Genomic DNA, 26,295 nt, shown 5'->3' on the forward strand with positions numbered 1-26,295 from the left:
CTGAGAAAAATCTATGAATCTGAGAAGTTGCCCCTTTGAAAAATTCTTGTGAATGTTTCAGAATGTGCATGGGGATGTGCATGAGATTTGGTCGAATTTTCCACCATTGGAAACCACACAGGGAGTTTAATTTCACAATAATATGCGATGCAATAGTGGGGTGAGTAATTTGCCCATTCTTGGGGGAAAATCACTGGATGAAGAACAACCTATGGTAAGTTTAACTCTCACAGAAGAAAATGGTAGGTATCAACACTAGTCACAGACCTCCTAAGGTCCAGATCGTGACAATCAGTGACAACCTTTGAGATGCATGCTCCTCAGCAACCTGGTTGTCAAAGCCTGCTCAAGATTTAATCTCAGTATATTAAGGAGCTGTTCACAGAATTCTCCAGGCTCACTGAATTTTCCAGTCTCACTGAATTCTCCAATCTCTGGTGCGTACTCATCACACATTTTAAATACCACTCATATCTGTGCATTATAAACATCCACTGCAAGAAAATTACCAGGCAACTTCATGGCTACATGGCAAACATTCAGGCAATTTACATAGGAAATAGTTTCAGAAATACCTTTCTTCATGTAAAAGATGTTGGAAATAGTTTCAGAAATACCTTTCTTCATGTAAAAGATGTTGGATGACAATTCCATAAAATTGGTGATGTTGACACTTACCTGCTCATCCTACAAGTACTTCCAGAAGAAGACTTCACCTCTTTAAGGATTATCTCAGAACTCTGGAATAAAAAGAAAATGCCTTGGTCCTTCCTTCCAGAATTTTCTTTCCATTGAATGTAAAAAAAAAAAAAAATTCCCATATTCTGCCAACCTAATGCAAGACAGAGAGACGGGAGATACATCTCTTTAACATCACCTTATCTCCAATTAAATTAGGTTACTTGAAGCTAAAAACAAGATAGTATATGGAGACAGCTATCACCCTTGGCATTCTTGCTTTTTGGGCTCTGGGTAAAAAGTAGAGGAAACACCCCCTTTCTGAATAATGCTATAGTTATTGTTTTATTGCTCTATCTTCAGTAGTGTTTTCTTTTCTTCTGAAGCATAGCTAATTGTTAATTTATAGTCACAAGTACCAATGCCTTAGCTATTTTTATCTTTTGTTTACCTATAAGACAACTGATCTGGACATTTCAAAAAATTCAATATCAATAAAATACAGGGGACTGTTCTAGAATAAACAGATGTAACACCAATACAATCATGAAACTTGGTTTAAAAACATTTTCTAAGACATTCCTTATGTCAAGTGGTTAAGAAAATAAGTGCATTTGTAAAAGGAAGTCAAGAGTGAATATGAATTCTTATTTAAGTTGAAGAAAACTGGGGGAGGATAATGGAAGGATAATTTTAAAAAGTTATTAGGGACTGGATTTTAGTTAATATGGAACTATTGTTACTTCGGTACATTGAGAGACACTACTTGAAAATATTCCATTTAGATTGCCATCAGTCTGAAAGAAAGGATTGGGATGTTTTGGTAAAAGTAAACACTCGGAAAGGACGCAGGGTGGCGCTGCAGCATTAGAAGTAGAAGGAAGAAAGCTACCAGTCTGCGCTCCTCTAGCCAGATGCTCTGCTAAAGAAGCAAGCAGGAAAAGGAGGCTTTCTAAGGCAGTTGCTCCGGGAAATCAGGGCCATAGGCATCTCCACTTATCCCAGTGTCTGAGTGATACTGGGAGATAGATCAGCGACAACGTGAATCCGAGCTGGGTCAAGTTTGCTGGGAGACGAGAGTGCGATGGAGGCAGGAGAGAGGAAGAAATGCTTTCTGAAACAAAGGCAAGTCTTGATATTCTTTGTTTGGCTGGGCATAGCTCAGGCTGGCTCTGAGCCTAGGCGTTATTCAGTGGCCGAGGAGATGGACAGTGGCTCCTTTGTGGCCAATCTGTTGAAAGACTTGGGGTTGGAGGTAGATGATCTAGCTGCTCGGGCCCCCCGGGTCGTTTCCAAAGGGAAAAAAATGCGTTTGCATTTTGATAGGCAGACCGGGGATTTGTTGTTAAATGAGAAACTGGACCGGGAGGAGCTGTGTGGCCCTACCGAGCCCTGTGTACTACCTTTCCAGATGTTACTGGAAAATCCCTTGAAGTTTTTCCAGGCTGAGCTACGGATTAGGGACATAAATGATCATTCTCCAGTTTTCCTAGACAAAGAAATAATATTGAAAATTTCAGAAAGTATCACTCCTGGAACTACTTTCCTAATAGAGCGTGCCCAGGACTTAGATGTAGGAAGCAACAGTCTCCAAAGTTACACAGTCAGCCCCAATTCCCACTTCCATCTTAAATTACAAGACAGTTCCGACGGCACAATATTACCACGGCTGGTGCTGGACAAAGCACTGGATAGAGAGGAACAGCCTGAGATCAGATTAACCGTCACAGCGCTGGATGGCGGGATTCCACCCAGGTCTGGGACCACCCTAATCCACATTGAAGTCTTAGACATCAATGATAATGCCCCCGAGTTTGCAAAGCTGCACTATGAGGCGCATGTCCTAGAAAACAGCCCCATTGGATCCCATGTTGCCACTGTCTCTGCCAGAGATTTAGATATTGGAACCTATGGAGAAATATCTTATGTACTTTCCCAAGCATCTGAGGATATTCGGAAGACATTTTGGAATAAATGCAAAATCGGGAGAACTCCTTTTAACACAGGAACTGGATTTTGAATCTATTCAGACTTATACATTAAATATTCAGGCGACAGATGGTGGGGGCCTTTCTGGCAGTTGTGTGGTGTTTGTCCAAGTGATGGATTTGAATGACAACCCGCTGGAACTGACCATGTCAACGCTTATCACTGAGATCCCAGAAACCTTGCAGGAGACTGTAATTGCTGTATTCAGCGTTTCAGATCCTGACTCTGGAGACAATGGAAGGATGCTTTGCTCCATCCAAGATGATGTTCCCTTCATTCTTAAACACTCTGTTGAGAATTTTTACAGTTTAGTCACAAACGCAGCCCTGGACCGAGAAACAAGATCCGAATATAACATCACCATCACCGTCACAGATATGGGGACACCGAGACTGAAAACCCAGCACAACATAACCGTGCTGGTGTCCGACGTGAACGACAACGCCCCCGCCTTCACCCAGACCTCCTACACCCTGTCCGTCCGCGAGAACAACAGCCCCGCCCTGCACATCGGCAGCGTCCGCGCCACAGAGACGCGGGCGCCAACACCCAGGTCACCTACTCGCTGCTGCCGCCCCTCGACGCGCACGTGCCCCTGGCCTCCCTGGTGTCCATCAACCCGGACAACGGCCACCTGTTCGCCCTGAGGTCCCTGGACTACGAGGCCCTGCGGGCGTTCGAGTTCCGCGTGGGCGCCGCCGACAGCGGCTCGCCCGCGCTCAGCAGCCAGGTGCTGGTGCGCGTGCTCGTGGCGGACGACAACGACAACGCGCCCTTCGTGCTGTACCCGCTGCAGAACACCTCGGCGCCCTGCACCGAGCTGGTGCCCAGGGCGGCCGAGGCGGGTTACCTGGTGACCAAGGTGGTGGCGGTGGACGGCGACTCTGGCCAGAACGCCTGGCTGTCGTACCAACTGCTCAAGGCTACGGAGCCCGGGCTGTTCGGCGTGTGGGCGCACAACGGCGAGGTGCGCACGGCCCGGCTGCTGAGCGAGCGCGACGCGGCCAAGCACAGGCTGCTGGTGCTGGTCAAGGACAACGGCGAGCCTCCGCTCTCGGCCAGCGTCACGCTGCACGTGCTGCTGGTGGACGGCTTCTCGCGGCCCTACCTGCCGGCCCCGGAAGCGGAAGCGGCGGACGCGGTCCCGAACGCCCCGCTCACCGTCTACCTGCTGGTCGCCTTGGCGTCGGTGTCGTCGCGCTTCCTCTTCTCGGTGCTGGTGTTCGTCGCGGTGCGGCTGTGCAGGAGGGGCGGGGCTGCCTCGGTGGGTCGCTGCTCGGTGCCCGAGGGCCCCTTTCCAGGCCACCTGGTGGACGTCAGCGGCACGGAGACCCTGTCCCAGAGCTACCAGTACGAGGTGTGTCTGACGGGAGGCTCCGGGTTCAATGAGTTGAACGTCTTGAAGCCGATTCTCCCTAGTGGTCTGGTTCAAGACACTGGGCAGGACTAGTGCAAAAAGGCAATTGCAAGAATAGCGTAGGTTTCATTAACAGAAGAATCAGAAAGTTGTCTGGCTACGAATGCTTTCTTTTAAGTCAAGGCTCTTGAGTTGATATAGTATTTTCTTTATATCTTGATTTTACTTTCTGTCTAGTTAACCCTGCATGTTCTTTTTTGATCTACTTCCTACCTTTTCAATCCAGTATTAATGCCTCTTTCTTTTTCTAATAGGTGAGTAAAAATAAATGCATTATCTTTTAATGATGATTTCAAATAGGGTTATTTAAGGTAGTTATTTCAAATTCTCTATGCAAAGCAATGTAGAGAGAGTTCTGAACCACCAATATTAATAATTTACCCTATTGAATATAGTCAGGTAATATTCTTTATAATACTCCTAAAGCAGCTTTGTCTGTGGTTAATGAAGTGGATAACTAAAAATGTTTTAATATGTACCATTTTAAGGTGTATCATCCTGTAGGGGCTTAGTACTCAAATACAACTTACACATATAATTCATTTTCTGTTTTGACATTTGCAATTAATATTTCAACACTGTATATGCTTATATTGGCTAAAAATGGACAAAAAATGTAGGTCAGATTACTCCTAGATTTGCCTAAAGTGTATTTATGATGGATGACTGAGAAAAAAAATTAAAGATAGGCATTTTGAACAACTGATCGTGCTTTTTCGTTTGGCATGAAAAGATTATTTAATAAGCATCTGGTGGAATGACAATTTGTTTTTTAACTTCTGAGATGTAAGTATTATCAACCTGAGGGCCATTTTAAAAAAATTTCAAGAAAGTACATGTATATATGTTCTCTAAATGCTTTATAGCAAAAGTGGTGTCCCATCCAATCCTACTTTAAAAAAATTAATATCTACTTGGCATTTATATGGTGATATATGAAGGAAATATTTTCTCTGTTTCCTCTCTTAGTTCCCTCCTTCAGATTTCAACCTGACATGACTTAGGATTATGTATTGTACTTTGGGATAAACACTGCCCAACCACATCAGCATTCTACCTCCTATAGAGTAATTAAAAGAAGATTAGAAGAATGGGAAGTTCTAAAGGGGAGAGAGCGATATCACTGTGAAAGTCTAAATTAACTACAACTAAGAATAAACTCTTGAAGCAACCAAACATCAATTTTTATGTCTATTTTGAATGAAATAGAAAAAAACCTTATTTTAAAGTACAAAATATTTAGTCTCCAATTATCAAATCTGATTAGGAAAAAATAAAATTTCTCCTCATAGGCATTTTCTCATCCAGAGGCATAGAACTTTCCAGAAATTGAATACTCATGACTAGAAGAAAGAGAACTGAAGTTTCTCAAATTTTTGAAAATTCTCAAAAGAGAAAAAGAATGTTGTTAACTAGATGTTAACTAGACTTATGTCATCATTTGCAATATGCACAAATATCAAATCATTGTCACACCTGAAGCCAATATAGTGTTACATGTCAATTACAGCTCAAAAATTTAAAATGCCTAATGACTGTTAAAAAAAAAATTTAATACTGACATGTCTTCAATCACACATAAAGTTATAATCATATTAAAATGGTGTTATTTTAGGTATGAGAGTGAAATACACGAATCCTTACTAATCAGGGGAAAGACAGTATTTCCTTTCACTCATTAAGTACTTTATAGAGATATTGAATCTGAATCTTTGGTCAGATTTCTTTTTCTTCTTTTCATACTTAGCTGAATTTTCATGAAGATCAGAGAAAAGGCAAAGAATTCTGATCAAGACTTCTCTGTATTTGGCTGGCTAAGTTGCAGCTCATGTGAGAACCAGGGAAGTTTTCAACTACAGAAAATATGGAGGCCAGTTCTTTTTTGGCCAATATGGTATATGATTTTGGACTCAAATTGGAGGCACTATATAACCGGGGAGTTATTTAGACCCAGACATAAGAAGACAGATACGTAATAATATCTTAGTTGATAGATGCACTGAATTCACATATTGTTGAGAAGTGATCAGAGTTTCGTAAAACCAGAAAAGATCATATGGACTAAATTTGAAGATAGGAAAAAATTATACCTTACTCTTGGTTCAAAGTTGCTTTTATTTCTTGGCTATTGGAAACCTTTTACCCTTTTATTTGAAGACAACTTTCAGAAACTTCTTTACCTGGATATTTTATTAAGTACATGACAGAGAGGGCACTATATGTATAGTACTAAGTATCTTTGCCACTTTTTGGAACTCCCCCAACCGAAAGTCCAGAACTAGGTAAAAATGATGACTTTCTACATTCATAATAATTTCCCAGTAGTTTTTCTTTTAAAGGATGGACAAATTCATTACTGTGAATTATTTCCAGATTGATCTCTTACTAATATTCTAATCTAGTTTTTAATACTGAAAGGCAAAGAGATGAAAATGAACTTTAAACTTTTATGTAGAGTTGTTAAAAGACTAAACTATATTCAAATATCACTCATTAAAACTAGTGAACTAACTTACCACACTTTTAATAAATCTTCCTTAATCCTTGAATATGGCTTCCTTGCAAATGGGGACTTTAAAAAATGACAGTTTTTAAACATATATTCCACTACTATATTTTGCTTTTTAGAGTAGATTGTTACATGTTTTAAAGCTGGCAACTTATTAGGCATAATTCAGTTATTTGTATGTCTAATCCTCATGTTCTTAGCCAATAGTTTGGTTGGTCATAGATTTTAAAATGTAAACTAGGGACTTCCCTGTTGGTGCAGCGGTTAAGAATCCGCCTGCCAATGCAGGGGACACGGGTTCGAGCCCTAGTCTGAGAAGATCCCACATGCTGCGGAGCAACTAAGCTCGTGAACCACAACTACTGAGCCTGCGCTCTAGAGCCCACAAGCCACAGCTACTGAAGTCCACGCGCCTAGAGCCCATGCTCTGCAACAAGAGAAGCCACTTCAATGAGAAGCCCCCGCACCGCAACGAAGAGTAGACCCCGCTCGCCGCAACTAGCAAAAGCCCGTGCACAGCAACGAAGACCCAACGCAGCAAAAAAATAAATAAATTTATATAAAAAAATAACATGTAAACTAATTTTCCTTCTCCCTCTTTTGGTATTGAAGACTGTTGATGAACAGTCTATCAGTCTAGTTCTCATTCTTTTATCTGTAAACTTCTTTTCTCTAAGATGTTTTCTTTATTCTTGATGTTCTGATATTTGCTAGGTCCAAACCTGAGATTCACCCAATATACTGAATTTTTTTAAGTTAACTATAGTTTTTGGTGGGCTTTTTTCCCCCAAAATTTCCATTTGGCAGGTTTTCACAACAATTTGTTCTTTTTTTTTTTTTTTAAACAATTGCCATTTCCTTCTTTTTTGTTGGAGGAAATTAAATATCTTTTACTTTTAAGTTCTTTCCATGTTGTTCCAATCTCTGTTGCTTCTGTAAACATCTTTTATTTGTTGAGTCTGTTTTTCACACTGTTAGTCTTGTTAGTTGGTGATATTTTAGTGAGAACTCATGTTCTATTGGAGGTTTCCCTCATACCATTACTGGTTTTGGTAGTCTTGCAAAGGGAGGAAGGAGTCTCAAAGTGGTTACAGCCTCAGGCTCTACAAATCCAAGCCTTAATTAAGAAGCTTAGCTCAACTTTGCCACACACAAGTAGAAGTTCTGGACCAACACCTAATGATGTGTTTGAGCTGGGCCCCAGTCTCCCTTGGGTGGCACTGCTCTGCATTTGCTCTATGAAGCAAAATCTTAGGGACTGTCACCCTCTGCTTCTTGGCTGTCATGATGTCTGATAAGGCTATAGACATGAGAGCTAATGAAGACATCATTTACTTTTCAATCTTTAGAGTAAACAAGCTGATTTAATCTTAGAATAAAGCTGATTTTGAGGAAAATGAGTTGTAACTGAAGTAATTGATACATGAGAATTACCTACAGGGAAAAAACATGGTCTTGATTCATATGCATGACAGTGCTGCATATGGTGGTCCTGGATGACACACCCAACTTGCTGGATGACAAAGAAAACCCACTGCTAAGCAATCCTATATTGTGTACTGAGTTGGTACCAGGTAGAACAAGCTGGTATCCTGGATGGTGATGAGCTAGAACTCATGACTATTTTATCAAAGATTCAAAGCCTCAAAGTACTTAATGTTTAGCACATGGACCCACAACCTGGAAGTATAGAGCACTGAAGCATATCTAGGCTCCTAAGAGACAGACACAGCCAGGCACAAACATGTGCTGTTATTAAAAACAACTAGAAGCCACCTTCTATTTGGCATAATCATGCTATACCTGGTCTAGGACCTATCCCAGCCCTACCTTCTGTTCCTTGAACCACCCACAGAAGTTTACTCAAGCCAACACATGCTCTATCCTCTTGATCACTAATTTGATTTAGCCATCTTCCTCTTCCAATTCTCTCTGCTCCTATTCAATGATACTCAGATGTGGAGGATGAACAAGGAGCCTTCAGTGGAGAGCTGCTCATAAGGCCACCTTCTGAGCATTCTGGGGATGTCAACATCACTAAGACTAAGTTCCAGAACTACTAATATGAGAGGTTTCTGATTGGAATATCAGAGACAAATGGGTTCAGATTGTTTTTTTTTTTTTGGTACACGGGCCTCTCACTGTTGTGGCCTCTCCCGCTGCGGAGCACAGGCTCCAGACGCACAGGCTTTTTCTTCCAAGTTCAACAACTTGGGGACATTTTCTTGTTTAATTCAAGAAAATGATCAAGTTTGATACTCCACTGCCAGATATGGTCCTTCTGAGATATTACATATACTTAACTGCTGTAGCTTGGTATTAGTATCCCATGAAAGCTGGAACAGAGAATGAATTTCTAGCTACAGTATCACTATAGCATTGCAAGATGCATACCATCTGGTCCTGACAGTAGACCAAAGGGTATAATAAGATTTTTCAAAGTTGAGGGATACCAGGGAGTTCCCTGGCAGTCCAGTGGTAGGACTCAGTGCTTTCACTGCCATGGCCTGGGTTCAATCCCTGGTCGGGAACTAAGATCCTGCAAGTTTTGCACCATGGCCAAAAAAAAAAAAAAAAAAAAATTGAGGGATAGCAGAGAAAACTCTAATTTTAAAAGATACATGCAAGTTCACAGTAGCACTATTTATAATAGGCAAGACATGGAAGCAAGCTAAATGTCCAACAACAGATGAATAAAGAAGATGTGGCATATATATATATATATATATATACACACATACACACACACACACAATGGAATATTATGCAGCCATAAAAAGAATGAAATAATGCCTTTTGCAGCAACATGGATGGACTTAGAGTTTACCATATTAAGTGAAGTAAGTCAGACAGAAAAAGACAAATATATGATATCACTTATTTGTGGAATCTAAAAAGATGATACAAATGAACTTATTTACAAAACAGAAATAGAGTCAAAGACTTATGCCTACCAAAGGGGAGTGGGGGAGGGAGGGATAAATTAGGAGTTTGGGATTAACACATACACACTACTATATATAAAATTGGTAAACAACAAGGACCTACTCTTTAGCACAGGGAACTATACTCAATATCTTGTAATAACCTATAATGAAAAAGAATCTGAAAAAGTATATATATATATATATATATATATATATATATATACACACACACACACACATACACACACATGTATAACTGAATCACTTTGCTGTACTCTGGAAACTAACAACATTGTAAATTAACTATACTTCAATAAAAATAATTTTTAAGGGCTTCCCTGGTGGCGCAGTGTTTGGGAGTCCGCCTGCCGATGCAGGGGACGCGGGTTCGTTCTCCAGTCCGGGAAGATCCCACATGCCGCGGAGTGGCTGGGCCCGTGAGCCATGGCCGCTGAGCCTGCGCGTCGGGAGACTGTGCTCCGCAACGGGAGAGGCCACAACAGTGAAAGGCCCGCATACCGCAAAAAAAAAAAATAAATAATAATAATAATAATAATTTTTAAAAAATTGACGGATAAATTATACCATATGGAAATAAAGTTTAAAATAAGGCTAGGCATCAGAAATATGGATTTGACCAACTTAAATCTTAGAAATAAATACCATCTCACCTCAAAATAAATAAATAGTAACCTGTGAGGTGATGGACATTAACTAACCTTATTGTAATAATCATTTCATAATAAACACATATATAAATCATAACACTGTACACCCTAAACATGCACAATGTTATTTGTCAATTATATCTCAATAAAGCTGGGGAAGAAAAAAGAAAGAAATACCATGAAACTAATTTAAAGACTACAAAGAAACCACAATATAAAAACAAAAACACAGTTAAGGAAAAGATTTTACACACACACATCATTGATTTTACATACACACACACACACACAATTTGGATTCTATTTTTTTGTTCTAAATTGTATTCTAGAATATTGCTCTTCTGACTGAAAACAAACATCTAGACCATCTAGACCCTGAGAACAGAAACCAGACCATTAATATCTGAATACCCAGAGCTCAATACAGTATACTGTAAATGGTGTGAATTCAATAAATATTTTTATTTAGGTAAATAGTTTAATGATAGAACACTCAAATTTCTTTAAACACAATATTTCAAGTTACTATAGTTTTGTCTGAGTACAGATCTGAAGTGGTACAAATTGTATCTAAATATTGAACCATGAATTAAGCAAAAAGGGTGGAAAACAATTCTTCTGACTTAGGTTTCAATTCCTTACTCCCACTCTTGCTTGCCTCAAATGATTTCTATTGAAGATATTTAGGTAAACCTTTAATGGACAACATGTGAAAAGGTCCGTTGACTATAGGGCTAATTGAGACAAGCTCATGGGTACTGAGCAGGGGGCCTTCGGACTTTGAAAGGTCCACTTCCTGCAGAAGCCATTCCTGTTCTCTTTTCTGCTTTAATCCAGACCTGCTTGAATGAAGCCCCATTAAGTAGCTACTGACCACTTACGTACGCAATATATAACTTAAATGTATAAATAACTTAGAAGTAAAGTAGAAAAATGGTTTTCTTTTAAAGAAAAAGCAAATGGAAGACCAGCCACCGCTCTGGAGCACACCAGGCATGACACTGAGCATCCCCTCCCCAAATGTCTGCCCCAGCCCCCATTTGTCAACATCCATCACCCTGACCCTCTTGCCTCTGGCAATATGGCTAGACTTACCTCAGAGGTTTCACAGATAGAAAAAATCTGAAGGAAACTGGGGATTCCATACCAGGTGTACATTCCACCAGCAGTGATTGACACACATGCCACGTGCGATCATTGACACTGGGAGCCTGCCTCTTTTCAGCTTTACAGGCTGCTTAAGAACACTTCTTATTGAGAGAGACTCTGCTGGTCTTGGATCATCATGGAATGATGAGGCTTACTTTAGTAAGAATGACCCTCTTACATTATAGGGCCAAAGAACACATGCACAAGAGTGTGGGGATCAGACGAACTATGTTTTTCTGTTTTTGGTTTTTGTCAGTGCCTATATACATACATATGGTACAGTTTAATAAAGTTGCTTTTCTTATGTTTCATTGCTTTGTAAAATCACATCATATATACAGTCATCAATAAAACTCACAGATGGCCAGTACGAAATTTAGAAGTTTCCAACACTGTAAAAAAATGACAAGGAGTTATCAGCCCTCAGGTAAACTTCAGGATGGGTCAGCCCTAACATTAATCACTGTGTACTGCAAGCACTAAGTTCTGTCTAGTTCTATTTGAGAGGAGAGGACTTCATCCACTGGTAACGTCACCTGATCACCATCAGGGCACAAAAAGTTCTCATGGCTTTGGCACTCTCTGTTCCCTGGAAGGGTTTCTGACTGGTGGAGGCAGAGAGGACAGTGAACGATCCAAAAGGAATCAACAACCCCTAAATGGGCCAATAGTACATCCTGGAATCCTACCCAGGCCAGGACCCGAGACTGGAAGCCAAGAACTGTTGTCAACTACATGGGTCTTCATCCAAGCACAGAAGCACAGCCCCATCCCTCACCCCTTCCTCAGTCTAAAGTAGAGCAGAGGGGAAGCTCTTTGGGAGAAGAGAGGAAGGAAATTTGGTACAGACAAAGGCCAGGCTACTTCCCAGAGGCCTAATGCTCTAGGCCACACCTAACTAAGAGTGTGGAATATGATCCCACTTTGAAGATGAATAGCACTATTTTAAGAGTAGAACATCTTGGGAAAATCCAGGGTGCCTACTCTGAAACTTTAACTCGAGGCTGTGGAAGACACATCAGTATGCAGGTATATTCTCCTCTTAAGAATCTAAGATGACAGAGACCACCCTCGTGGTCCAGTGACTAAGGCTCCACGCTCCCAGTGCAGGGAGCCCAGGTTGGATCCCTGCGCAGGGAACTAGATCCCGCATGCCACGACTAAAAACATTCTGCATGCTGCAACTAAAGATCCTGCATGCCGCAACTAAGACCCGGTGCAGCCAAATAAATATTAAACAAAAAATCTAGATGAGAAAAAGTATGAAATCTTGCCATTTGCGACAACATGGCGGGACCTTGACGGTATTATGCTAAGTGAAGTAAGTCAGACAGAGAAAGATAAATACTATAGGATTCCACTCATATCTGGAATATGAAAAACTATAATAAACAAACAAAACCCCTAATAAATGAACAAACCAAAACCAAATAAAACAAACGTCATTACAGACAACAGAGTAGTGGTTATCAGAGCGGGCAGGTAAACGAGGGAGACAAAGTGGATAAAGGGGATCAACTGTATGGTGATAGATGAAAACTAAATTTTTGGTGGTGAGCACATTGTAGGGTATACAAATGTAGAAATATAATGCCATAAATCAAGATTACCTCAATAAAAAATAAATCATTGTAAATGAAAAAATGTAGATGGATATTTTCGTTTTCAAGCACCAAAAACTTTTTAAAAACTTTAATTGGCTAATATAGTGCACATGTTAAGCAGACTTTTAAAGAGACCCTACATCTTGAGTGGGTTAAGTAATCATTTATAACCACCCTGAAACATGTTTAACTCGGTTTTTCTAGTGACATGAGATTAAACATGGAAACCAAACTGTGTTTCACTCACAACATATAAGCAAACAAACTGCATGCACATGTGTAGATTTATGCAAAAGCCCGGTGATACAACTATGTTTAGCTTTTCAGATTAGGTACATACGGCCACCCACTCGCCCTGTATTATCTCACCAAACACAAGAGCAGCAACTTTTCTATTTCAATACAATTATGGGCAGAAATTATATGATATAAAATAGAGGTTCTTCCATAAAGGTTAAGATTTAGCATATAAGCAGGGAAGACAAAAGCAAAGTTCCCATGAAGTCAAAAATAATACCACACTGGTCCAGTGCTCCATGAAACTCTGAGTTAAATTATAGTCCTCAAAGGCGTGTACTTGGATCCAGATTCACCAAGACACTTCAGTATGCTTCAAACTGGCTCATCATCATCTTCCTGCTGTATTCATAAGCCAAAAATAGTGCCGCATTGGCAGGGAACGCTCGAATCAAAGTAGCTTTCAGACCAGAATATAAAGCTGCTACTCGTCCTTTTTCACAACACTTAAAAGAGTTGTGATAAATCCTGCCTGTTTTCCAAACATGGAAAGAACCTGAATTCTGGATTTGATACAATCCACTGGGTATATGACAAGCCAAAGGCAAATTCCAGCAATTCCACCGCTTAACATCAAGGGGACAGGGCCTAGTTCATCTTTTGATCCATCCGAGGCAAAAAACGATCGGCTCAGTTCATAGCCACCGAAGAAGAAGAAATAGCCTGGTACTACTTGAAACAGAGTGCTCGTGAGTCCGTGGTAGAAGCCCAAGGGGCCATCCTTTCTAAGGATACTCTTCACGACGGACCAAACTGTATTATGGCTTTTTGCTATCCTCCCTGACATCTCCAGTTCGTGCATGGTCTGCAGCCGGCACTTCACCAGCTCAGTGGGGCACAGGGCCAGCGCGGCAAACGCAGAGGCGACGGAACCAGCGGCCGCAGTCTGCAGATCATTCAGCTTCGCCCGCTTGTCCAATCCAACCACTTCCCTCACGAACTGTTGGCAGAAGCCGTAGCACAAGAAGAGGACTGAGTTCTCGGCGACGTAGGCCATCAGCGCGGGGGCCGGCCCCTTTGTAGAAGCCCCGCAAGCCCACCTGGGAGTACGTCTTCAGGCCACAGTCGACGAGGCCCTTGTACAGGCCAGGGAACGTCTGCATCTTCACTTGCATTGTGTCGAAGGGCTGCCCGGTCAGGACGCATGCTGTGCCCCCAAGGGCCCCCGCGGTGAGGTCGATGGCGGCTTGGATGGCAGGATTGGATTTCATGTTCGCCCACTCTTCTGCTGGTCTCCGAGGAAGGGAACTCTCTGGAGCTTAGGAGGCCGTCCCGTGTCCAGCCGCCTGCTCTTGGCTCTCTCTCCGGCGCGGGAGAAGCCGCTTAACCCCAGACTAGGCCGCGGGCCGCCCTCCCCACGCACTGAAATAACCCCCGGCCCGCGGGCCCCCGCGCGCCTCTCCTGGCGCCCTGCGGCCGCCGCGTCTGGGCCCTAAACCCGTCAGCCGCCCTCCCGCTCGCTCCGCGCCGCCCGGCGGTCCCAGCGCCCGCGTGCCCCGGGGCCGACTAGAGAAACACTTCTAATGAATCTCAATACAGCAGTAGAAAGCTGTCCGATAAATTCCTGCGATTACGGCCAGAAACTCCAGGCGCTGCTGCGGCGGAGGAAGACTTGCCTTCCTGTTCGGCCAGAGACCCCCATCTCCCGGCAAAACAAAATGGGAGGTGCTTGATCGCGCCTGGGGTCAAAGAGTCAATCTACAGAGACAAAGGTTTAAAATAGGGAAAACGAACAAACACTTTGCGGGGTTTACCTGACAATCGGTGGCTCCTTCGGATCAGAAAACCCTTAATCGTCTCCGGAGAGGAATGGCGGCTCCACAAAGGTGCCGGCCGCCGCGCCTCTCCAGGTGTAGCTCTTTGCCCGCCGGGGGCTACGCCGGGGGAGGCCTGAGGCGGGCAGATCCCCTGTGTCGTGGTAACATCGCCGAGGATCCTGGCCTGAAGCCCTGTGAGCTGGTGGGACGCACACCCTCGTTATTTCTAGAGGTTAAGTCAAGGCCGTGTACAATCGCATTGGAAAACATCTATATACAGCTGAAAAACTTGATATAAAAGACCTGTGTGGCTCCAGCGCTCTGTGCGTGCTAAGTCTCGGGGTTCTTGCTGAGGAGCCATGCAGCTTTATGCAGCAGCAGTTCTGGATATAACTGACTACAGGCCTAGTAGGCAAGATGCAGTTTGGGGCATCAGTGAGGGTACCGCTGTCAGGACACACTTTTCCTCCCATATGCTTATAATCCCAGCGTTGGAACGAATTCTCTTAAAGTTTACATTTTAAGCCCTAGGCGGTATTTTACTTTGGGGATAAAAACAAAATGGTGGAGGGGGCAGAAAGTATGCTAAAAGGATTCTTTCATTTAGAAAGCTTTCCTTGTCTGATTCTTTGGGTATCAGTTAATATTTAAAAGTGAGGCACCTAAAAGCAGATTGTGCGTGGATACTGTTTCTCAACAGGTAGACTTCATTGTAGTAAGTAGTGACTTGGCCTTTTCTTTGGAGAGTGCCCAAATGTATCTGGATTTCTTTTCTCTGGTACCATATGGTTTCTTCAGAGAATAATCTTCCAGTCTTGACTGTGTGTGTGTGTCTGTGTGTGTTTGCGGGGGAGGGGGGGTGCGGGTGGTGTTTACTTTGGGTACTGATTTAATGACACCAAGTGGGAGAAGAGGGTTGACATCCTGCAGTCAGAAAACAGACTTTCACACAATTCCCTTGTTCAATGCTATGGACCCCCAGCCTCCACCTGTGCCTTCTTTGGTTCAATTTACCCAGAAAATAAACTTTCTGTCTGTGGCATGGGGAAGGAAAAGTCATCTGGCTTGAGTGAGATAGGGCTCCTGGACATCCAACAGCTCTGAGCACAGATCTTATTATCTTATTTTTTTTGTCTGTGCCACATGGCATGCAGGATCTTAGTTCCCAGACCAGGTATGGAATCTGTGCCCCCTGTGGTGGAAGCCCAGAGTCTTAACCACTGGACTGCCAGCGAAGTCCCTGAACACAGCTATTAATGAATCCTGTTTCTAGCCTCACACCTTCTCTCTTCCTTGGAAACTGCCTGCAAAAACTGAGCCTCCGTGTCTATGTCAAGTGGGTGGGTTTGTTTCTTTGGTATACCTCCTTGCAGACATTTAGCATGTAACTTTCTGTGATCTATGAATTTATCGTTTCTTCATCTGCTTTGGCCTTCTGAAAACATTGACATCTCTCATCCACTGTTGTCTCATCTCCTATTTTCCTTGCCCTTGGCGGTTACTATATTAGCAGGCTATCTGACAGAGAAAAGAGATTCATGAGAACAATGTGCCATTTTAAACTACAAAAAAATTTTTTAATTTTTAAAATTTTTAAAATTTTGTATCACATTTGATGGTTTTTAAAAATTAATTTTATTTATTTTTGGCTGCATTGGGTCTGTGTTGCTGTGCTCAGGCTTTCTCTAGTTGCCGCGAGCGGGGGCTACTCTTTGTTGCGGTGCACAGGCTTCTCATTGCGCTGGCTTCTGTTGTTGCAGAGCATGGGCTCTAGATGCACGGGCTTCAGTAGTTGTGGCATGCAGCCTCAGTAGTTGTGGCTCACGGGCTCTAGAGAACAGGCTCAGTAGTTGTGGCACATGGGCTTAGGTGCTCCACAGCATGTGGTATCTTCCCGGACTGGGCTCAAACCTGTGTCCCCTGCATTGGCAGGTGGATTAACCACTGCACCACCAGGGAAGTCCCTCACATTTGAGGGTTTTTAAAAACTGTTTTGGTTTTTTAAAACTGTCCATTAATTACCTATGGTTCATTGTTTGTTTTTTAGAAGCACATACAGTTTTTACAAACACAAGAGATGCTGGATACTACAATAAATCATCAACTGCTTTTGCATTAAATTCATATATGTTTATGTTCTGGAGAAACCAAGTTAGTAATCAGCGCCAGGCATCATGAGGGCATTAATAGGGAAATCGTCTGTAATTTCATTGAATTATCAGACATAGTTGTGCAATAATACACAGATCTCAAGTTCCATGAAATATATTTAAACAGCTGGACTTGGAACACATGTACTCCCACGCATACATGGAAAACAATGGCAAAGGAACTTCCAAATTCTCAGTGAAGATGCACACCCACATCACATGTTCCCTAGCAATCAGATGGAGTAGCCAGATAGGATTACCAGAGAAAGTAAGGTTTGAGCTGAGGGCTGAGTAACAAAAAGCTAGCCATGAGACTATCTGGAGACTGTTCCAGGAAAAGGGAAATATAAGTGTAATATAAGTAAAGCTCTGTAGTGTGAAAGAGCTGGGCGTTTGAAATATAGAAAGAAGGCCAATATACCTGCTGTGTGGTGAGCTGTCTTCCTAGTCTGTGTTTTCACACAATTCTTACCAGGTAATAAAAGTTTAAGCAGAGTTGAAGACAGTCCTTCAGAGGCATGATTGGTCACAATTTGTCCAAATTTTTTGTCTCAAACATTTGATCTACAAATTCAAAACGTCAGGCTTTATGACATTTAGATGTGAACATAAAGATCCCATTTCCCTAATCTATAGAAATAATGCAAAACAGAGACCACACTGACATGCTTATTGCAGCATTCTGTGTAATAGCAAATTTAAAATGGAACAACCTAAGTGACCGGCAATAGGGGAGTGAATAAAATTAAGAATTTGTAAAATTTCTGCATTGCTTAAAATTTTCAGTGAGTTTTTTCTTATACTATTTTAAAACACTAATTAAAAAAGTTCAACTTCCATTCATGAACTCAGAAATATGGAAAACCGTAGCCCACCTATACATCACACTCATCAGGCAAGGGAGCTATGAGAAAAGTGAGTCTTTTTTGGTAACTCTGGATTTACATGAAGGGAAATGGATCCCAACCTTCTTAAGTTTTTCTCTTTTGAAGTTTACATAACAGATAATTACTCTTCATTATGGAGGTTTTAATATTTATGCAAGACCAAGCCGTAAATGAATCAAATAAAAACCAAAGCTACAGTAGTAAACTGACTCAGTTTGCTTATGCTGCGGATGTATTTGAAGCAAACTTTGTTTCTGCTGTAATTTATAAACTTTTAGAATGATTCTTTAATTTGAAATCAGTCAACCCCATTTAAAGCAGCTGTTTCTTTATACACTTTTCTACCATTTCAATCAGGCTTTAAATCAAATTTTTGATCCCTGTACGTTCAGACCCTAGTAAATAGGCAATAATAGTTTGCTTTTATTCTAGGAATTGTTCTAAGTCCTTATATGTATCAACTCAATAGCCAACAACTCAAGGGCCCCCAGGTAGGTAATATTATCACCTCCATTTTAGAGATGAAGAAACTGAAACCAACAGATTAATTTACTTGCCCAAGATCAATCTCAACTAGGTCACTGAAATAGGATACAAACACAGGCACCACATCTCCTGAACTTGTGATTTTAATCTCTACTCTTCTTTAGTAAGTTTACAGTGACTAACAAGGCAAAGTACGTAATGTCGGTGCATTTACAGCCTAGTGAGGACATGGGCAACAGGTAACTTAGACTTTGGTGTGATAGATGCATAATAATATTTATCCCAATAGACTATTATAGAGAAAGAGTAGTAATTAAACTCCTTGAAAAAAATGTAAATAAGCTCAGGATTGAAAATAGTGAGAGAATGTGGTGAGATCAGGCTGAAAGAAAAGAATTTAGGATAGTTTAGGAACGTTCTTTATCTCCTGACCTCCAAATGGAGCAGGTGGATTGGAAACATAATGCAAAGATGACATTTCCCCATTTCTTTGCCTCTGCTGTTCCTCTTTTTCTTAAATTCTAACACAACTGCTTCTTTTCCTACAAAACAGAATCCAATTGGTCAGCCCCTTAAACCCCATAAAGAAACCACTTCAGAAGAGGATCTGATACCCACTACCCCTAAAAGAGCAAGACACATTATAAGGTGAAAATTACTTGCTTTTATTTATTGTGAAAACAACTTTATGAAATGATTTGCAATGCAAAACGTGGAAAACTGCTTTGAATAACTGGGACAATAGCTACAGCATGGGAAAACATATGTAAACAAACTTCACTGCCACCAAACTAGACTCTACTAATTTATCTCAGATGGCATCACAGAGTAGCAATGGCAGCTTCTCGTAAAAGGAGAAACAGCAGCAAAGTCCTGCAGTGAAGCTGTGATTAATTACTAAACTCAACTGTTCACCCCACTAATCCTACAACTTCCCTACATTTATCTGTCTATACATTCCTACTTACTACAGGACAAACACCCACCAAAGTGGTTCCAAAAGACAAATGAGATAGAAATTCACAGTTACATTTGTCTGCAAGACAAATCCAATAGAAGGCAGTGGAGGAAATTGGGAACTACTACAAAGTTTTACTATCTAGTCCAGGTGATGAAAACAAAGTTTTTCTTTCAAGGCTGACCACTGTCAGGAATGAAATTAAGTATCAAAACTCTGCTCACTTCTCTAGGAGTGATTCTAGCTCTTCTTGCAAAGAGCTGAGCTGCTCCTTTTCTCGGTCTTCCTTTTGTTTCAGTTCATCCAGCACAGCCTGAAATCTGTTCTTGAGAGCCAGGTTTTCCACTTTCAGGATGAGATCCTCCTGTCGCTTTGCCCTGTCCTGGGTCTCTTGGAGCTTGCCTTTCATGTTATCAATCTGTTTCTGAATTCCCATAACCAGCTGATTAGTTCCCTCGTCTTCTTGGTGGTGTTCATCTGACTCATTTAGCTTGTCCTGTAGCTGCCTTTCCAGATCTTCCTCAGTGTCAATGATGTTTATGTCTTCTTCATCTTGATGCTGTGTCTCATCTTCATCTTCACTGCTGCTGCTAAGGTCATTGAATATCTCCCGAAGCTCATCATGTTCTAATGAGTCACGGCCCTGCCTGTGGCCAGACATGCCTGGGGAAGAGATATCAAGGCCTTGGTTTTCTGCTTCTTTTGTTTCATCTTCAGCAATTATTTCCCAACGGGTACTGACAGCTTCGGCATCTGTGCTCAGCAACCGCTTTACTTCTTTTTCCACATCTGGAGACTCAATATACTTCTTCTTTGCTGTCTTACGGAACCTTCTCTTTCTGACATTTTTTAGAGGCAGAGTAATTCCATGGTTCCATACAAACTTTTTCTCTTTGTCCTTATCCTTTTTCTTGCTTGCTTTGGGATCAGCAGTGGCAACTGGTTCCTCAACAGGAGGATAGAGATCACCGTCAACTGTGGCGACAAGCATCTGAGAGACATCAGCTGTCTTGTAAAAGGTTTTTTTATCAATGGTTTTCAAACTTTCCATAACACATGGCAGATCTACCAATTTTGACGCCAATGGGACCCGGTCCACGCTGACAATTCCATGACGCCCATCAGGGTGTAACTCAATTGTCAGTCTGTCCTTCAGGTTGACATGACCAGACTGTACCGCCCGCCTCACGGTAGAGGCATACTCCAGAGGTAGGCGTAAGATAAACTGGCTCTCTAGTTCGTGAGGAGCATCATCTTTGCTCTTACTCATCTTTATTTCTTTGTGACTCACTTTTTCTCTAATAACCACTTGTTGCACTGAAAAATTTCAGCTATTTCAACAGAAAGACCACTTCTTTATAAATTCAAGTCTTTAATTACAAACAGTTCTGGATAGAAGAGCAACTAAGCGTCTGTTCTGAATTAAGCCCCAAGTCTTTATAAATATGCTGTAACAATACCAGTCGTTACTGACGCATTGCCTTACGCAGGTCCATTTAAATCTATCAGCTGCGATGCCAAGTTCCAACCTCTAGATGCCGCTGCAGGACAACGCAGGGAAAGCAAATGGCGGCTCCCACGGAATGATGTTCGGCACAGAAAGTAAGGCTCAGCAGATACTCCCAATCCACAAACTCTCCCGGAACAAAGATACGCAAAAAGCGGGGCGTAGTGAGCTCTCTTCGCCTCAGGTACTTACAATCCAGTGACGATTATAAGTCCAGTTTCTCCGGACAGGCGCGAGCGGAAAAGGAAGCCACTCAGAGCAAGGTGGCCGGGAGCCGAGCGTCTCCTTCCGAATTCCTTCGTTCTTCCCGGCACTTGGCAAAGCGATCCGCTGATTATCGGTGAAATGGCTGAGGACGGGCAACGCGAAATCTCGCCAACAACCGCAGCTCCAAACGCCAGATTCTGCAACTCCGCAGCTCAGCGGGACTCCGTCCGTTAACGGCCGACCTAGCCGAGAAAAGACAGCTACGTCACCACACGGGACGGGAAGCTGCTGTGAGTCGCAACACGCCTCGGGCGGAAGTGCGGGCTTCCCAAGCGCGCGCAGGCGCAACGGCCGAATACGCGCTCCGGCGTGTCTTGTTGTCTCGCGAGAACTTGGTCTTAACGGGATGAAGGTTATGTTTCGTAAAGAGGGGTTGGTTTAGTGCTTCCCTATTGGCGCAGCGGTTGGGAGTCCACTTGCCGATGCAGGCGTCGCGGGTTCGTGCCCCGGTCCGCGAGGACCCCGCGTGCCGCGGAGCGGCTGGTCCCGTGAGCCGTGGCCGCTGGGCCTGCGCGTCTGGAGCCTGTGCTCCCCAGCGGGATAGGCCACAACATTGACAGGCCCGCGTACCGAAAAAAAAAAAAAAAAAGCTGTAGGTTCACAAGTATATAGAGAAAACGGTTATAAAAGAGACATAGATTGTCCCGTCCGCCTCCGCTAAGCTAGGGCTTTTACCGGATCTCTGTGGGGCCGGATACCTCCTAGGCTTCCGCGATTGCCAGAGATAGGGCGTCCATGCGAAAGTGGTTTTTGTTTCTGGAAATATCTGGGCATCTCCACAGGCTATATTCAATCTGGAGCCGTAAAAAAACTCATAACTAACCATACCGTGGATTTTAAAGTACCCAAGTCAGTGGAGTGAGGACGTGAAGCCCACTATAATTCTTAGTCTCTGTTTCTTGATTATGAAGATGACTGTAGGGGGCCCGTGACTCGGTCTGTTTCTGTTTTGAAGACCCCGTGAGGGAACAAGGATGATTCCTCTTTTTTTATTTTAGTTCATTTATTTTTTTATACAGCAAGTTCTTATTAGTCATCCATTTTATACATATTAGTGTATACATGTCAATCCCAATCTCCCAGTTCATCCCCGCCCTCCCCTCCCCTGCCACTTCCCCCCCCTTGGTGTCCATACGTTTGTTGTCTGCATCTGTGTCTCAATTTCTGCCCTGCAAACCGGTTCATCTGTACCATTTTTCTAGGTTCCACGTATATGCGTTAATATACGATATTTGTTTTTCTCTTTCTGACTTCACTCTGAGTCTCTAGATCCATCCACGTCTCTATAGATGACCCAATTTCGTTCCTTTTTATGGCTGAGTAGTGATTCCTCTTTTTAATGTGTTTGACGTAGATATAAATGTAAACAGAGAAGGTCGTGTTCTTCTGGAGGCCCACGTTCATTTAGGACAGTTGGCTGAAAGACGAATAGTCTGATTAAAGTAGAATATAATTGAAGTATTACTTCCTTCTACTCATTTGCCAGTAATTTTTAAATTAGTTTGGAATTTTAAAAAATCCACCTCTACTGTTTGGATAACTTTTCTGCTTGCCTCTTCTTTAGGTGGTCAAGTATTCTTCAACATGTATTTATAGTACTTCAGTCTAACTGTGTAACAGTTTCCACTTATTCCTCTTCATTTCCATTTATTTATTAATAGGATCAATTTGGTAGACTATCGAGGTCATTAAAATTTCAATTTCTATTCTCTAATATATCAACACCTGCATCTAAGTTTTAGAGAATTCACTTAAAATGTGATTAACATTTAGAAAATTCACTTTATTTCTTTATGTACTTATTGTTTCCCTCACCTAAGACTGGAAGCTCCATGATAATCAGGAGTCTAATATCATGTTCATCCGGTCCCAGTGCCTAGTATCAAAACGTGGGAGATAAAAAATATTTGCTAATTGAATGAAACAATTGATTCATCCACAAAGAACATAAATACAATCTAAATCCTATAATAATTTGTCAGAAAATACATTCTGTGTCGCCTTAAAATGAGATAGAGCCACTTTATATATACATTTCCTCTCCAGTCACGGACCGTGCCAATTGTTATGAGGCCAGAAGTTTGCAAATAGCGTGTGTGAATGTGACCCCTTTTGTTTCGTACACTGTGCTACCGTGTGCAATTTAAATGGTTTGGTACCAGTCTGGTTTTTTATGTTAAGTTTGAAGGGAAATTATGCTCTTCTACATAACTGTATTTTAGCTCTTTGTTTTGTAATGTAAAGAAGAACGTTAGCTGATGTATATGTAATTTCCAGGATGATCTATTTCCTCTTTTTGAAGAAGTTTTTCCAATGTGCTTGTCCCTTAATTGTACCTGATTTTACTTACTTCATAGATATGAGTTTAGCATGCTAGCCTTTGCATACTGCTTTACTTAACCCTATAAAATGTGAGGCCATGCTTATACGTGAAAATAATCCAAATATTGCTTTGCATTTTAATTGCCTATGAGTTTTATGATGCTCAAATATCTTTGTCACAGAAAATAACTTGAGATAAATTCTGGGCAATTCAGATTTGCCAATATTATGGTGTAGTTTAGTTATTAAACCTTGAAATGGAAGGTTGTCAGAGTTAATTAAAAGGATCAACTGAAGTGTCCCCTAAAGTATCTACCTCCTTCAATCCTGAAACATATTTTCTGTTTTTGAGTTTAATACATTTTCTGAATGCTATTTTTTGAGGGGTAGTTACACTGATCTTAAAGCTAAGGGCACTGCCACATCACCATTACCTTAATGTCTATTGATAAATCCAGTTGTTGTTCTTGTTGTTTTGACTGGGGAACGGAATTTTATTTATTTATTTTATTTTTGGCTGCATTGGGACTCTGTTGCTGCGCGCGGGCTTTCTCTAGTTGGAGCGAGCTGGGGCTACTCTTCGTTGCATTGCGTGAGGTTCTCATTGCGGTGGCTTCTCTTGTTGCAGAGCACGGGCTCTAGGAGCGCGGGCTTCAGTAGTTGCAGCACGCAGGCTCAGTAGTTGTGGGTCATGGGCTTAGTTGCTTCACGGCATGTGGGATCTTCTCGGACCAGGGCTCGAACCCGTGTCCCCTGCATTGGCAGGCAGATTCTTAACCACTACACTGCCAGGCAAATCCCAGGGAACTGAATTTTTAATTTTGTTTATTTTTTTTAACACCTTTATTGGAGTATAATTGCTTTACAATGGTGTGTTAGTTTCTGCTTTATAACAAAGTGAATCAGCTACACGTATACATATATCCCCATATCTCTTCCCTCTTGCATCTTCCTCCCTCCCACCCTCCCTATCCCACCCCTCCAGGTGGACACAAAGCGCCGAGCTGACCTCCCTGTGCTATGCGGCTGCTTCCCACTAGCTATCTATTTTACATTTGGTAGTGTATATATGTCCATGCCACTCTCTCACTTCGTCCCAGCTTCCCCTTCCCCGTGTCCTCAAGTCCATTCTCTATGTAGCAGCTGGTTTCTTAATGATGGTCTTCTTCCTGGCTTGCAGGCTGCAGCCTCCTCACCATGTACATATACATACACCATGTACATATACATACACCATGTATGTATACATACACCATGTATGTATACATGGTGTAAAGAAGCAGCTATGATATTTCTTCCTCTTCTTATAAAGACACTAATCCCATCATAGTCTCCACCCTCATGACTTTATCTAAACCTAATTAGTGCCCAAAGGCCCCTCGTCCTAACACCATCACAGTGGGGGCTAGGGCTTCAATATATGAACTAGGGTAGGGGGTGGGGCACAAATATTCAGTCCATAACACAGATCAATGCGAAAAGATGAAATGTTCAGTTAAAAATGGTTATCCAAAGAGAAAAAGATTAAATTGGGTCTTAATTCAAATGGTTCTAAGACTCAAATGTCAAAAACAAAAACAAAACCCAAAACAACGTTCAAGCTCTTAGTGGAAAATACAGGTTAATGGATTTTAGACCCTTGGGCTAGAAATAATTTCTTTAAAAAGAAATTATTTCTGACCATAGAATAAAAGATTAATACAGTTGTAATAAAATCAAGAAACTTCATTTATCAATAGACATGTTAAAGATGCGAAAAGGTACAAACCAGGAGAGGATACTCACATATACACACTGACAAAGAATTAATATCAAGGATATATAAAGAACTCCTACAAACCAATATAAATAAAAATAACAATAGAAAAATGGTAAAAGATATGAACAAACATTTCACAGAAGAAACATATAACCAATAGATGCACAAAGAGATGTTCTTTTGCTGTAATTAGAGAAATATAGATCAAAACCAAGATCAGGTAGATTTTTTTGTCTGACAGAAATTTAAAAGCCTGACAATGCCAAGTGTTAGAAAGCATGTGGATACAAGAGATTCAGGCCTATATACTGCAAGTGCATGTAAAAATCAGTACAGCTACTTTGCAAAATAGTTGAATATTAGCTAATAAATATAACGATTACTCCTAGATAAATACTTGCTAGTTCCAGAATTTCTATTCCTAGTTATATACCCAAAAGAAATTCTTGTACATTTCCATCAGGAGGTATATATAAGAATGTTTATATTGACAGTGGGCAACAGGAGCAAAAATCAGGAAACAATCAATATGCCTATCAACTGAATGAATAAGCTATGGCATACTCACAAAATGGAATGTTTTACAGTAATCTAAATAAATGAATTACAGGAACACAAGATGACTGGATTTTAAAAATAAATATTAGAGAAAAAAAAGTACCAAAGTATCACATACAGTATTTTACCCTTACCATAATTTTTAAAACAACTAGAAAAATATATATGTGGGAGTAACATATAATACAAAAAAAAATTCAGAGGAGCAAAGAATGATGCACATAGAATTCCGGATGATAATTACCTTGATCTGCTGGGTCCAGGGAGTGGTAGGAGGGACCATTTGTACGATCAGATGTATATTACTACCAAGGTCCTGGCATTTGTGGGGAGGACTGTGTTCACAAATTCTTATTACTATTTCGATAGATAACTACATATATAGATATACAGCTAAATGATACTG

General features: G+C 41.6%; 1 protein-coding gene and 2 pseudogenes across 1 annotated transcript; 1 reads left to right on the top strand and 2 right to left on the bottom strand.

The window, feature by feature from the left end:
* Positions 1–86: 86 nt before the first annotated feature.
* On the top strand, positions 87–7,867 carry LOC115850945 (protocadherin beta-2-like; annotated as a pseudogene).
* A 5,676-nt stretch (positions 7,868–13,543) lies between these two features.
* Positions 13,544–14,449, bottom strand: LOC115850957 (mitochondrial ornithine transporter 2-like; annotated as a pseudogene).
* A 4,716-nt stretch (positions 14,450–19,165) lies between these two features.
* On the bottom strand, positions 19,166–21,495 carry LOC115850601 (transcription initiation factor TFIID subunit 7-like). The gene has a single exon (XM_060293144.2). It carries the CDS (start codon positions 20,744–20,746, stop codon positions 19,697–19,699), a length of 1,050 nt encoding a protein of 349 aa, XP_060149127.1. The 5' UTR covers positions 20,747–21,495; the 3' UTR covers positions 19,166–19,696.
* Between the last annotated feature and the right edge of the window lie 4,800 nt (positions 21,496–26,295).

The sequence above is a fragment of the Globicephala melas genome, unplaced genomic scaffold, assembly GCF_963455315.2.
Source record: "Globicephala melas unplaced genomic scaffold, mGloMel1.2 SCAFFOLD_829, whole genome shotgun sequence".
In the NCBI taxonomy this organism is placed as follows: Eukaryota; Metazoa; Chordata; class Mammalia; order Artiodactyla; family Delphinidae; genus Globicephala; species Globicephala melas.

Excerpts from the sequence above, each read along its gene's own strand:
- LOC115850601 (XM_060293144.2), bottom strand. The coding sequence starts at position 20,746 with ATGAGTAAGAGCAAAGATGATGCTCCTCACGAACTAGAGAGCCAGTTT.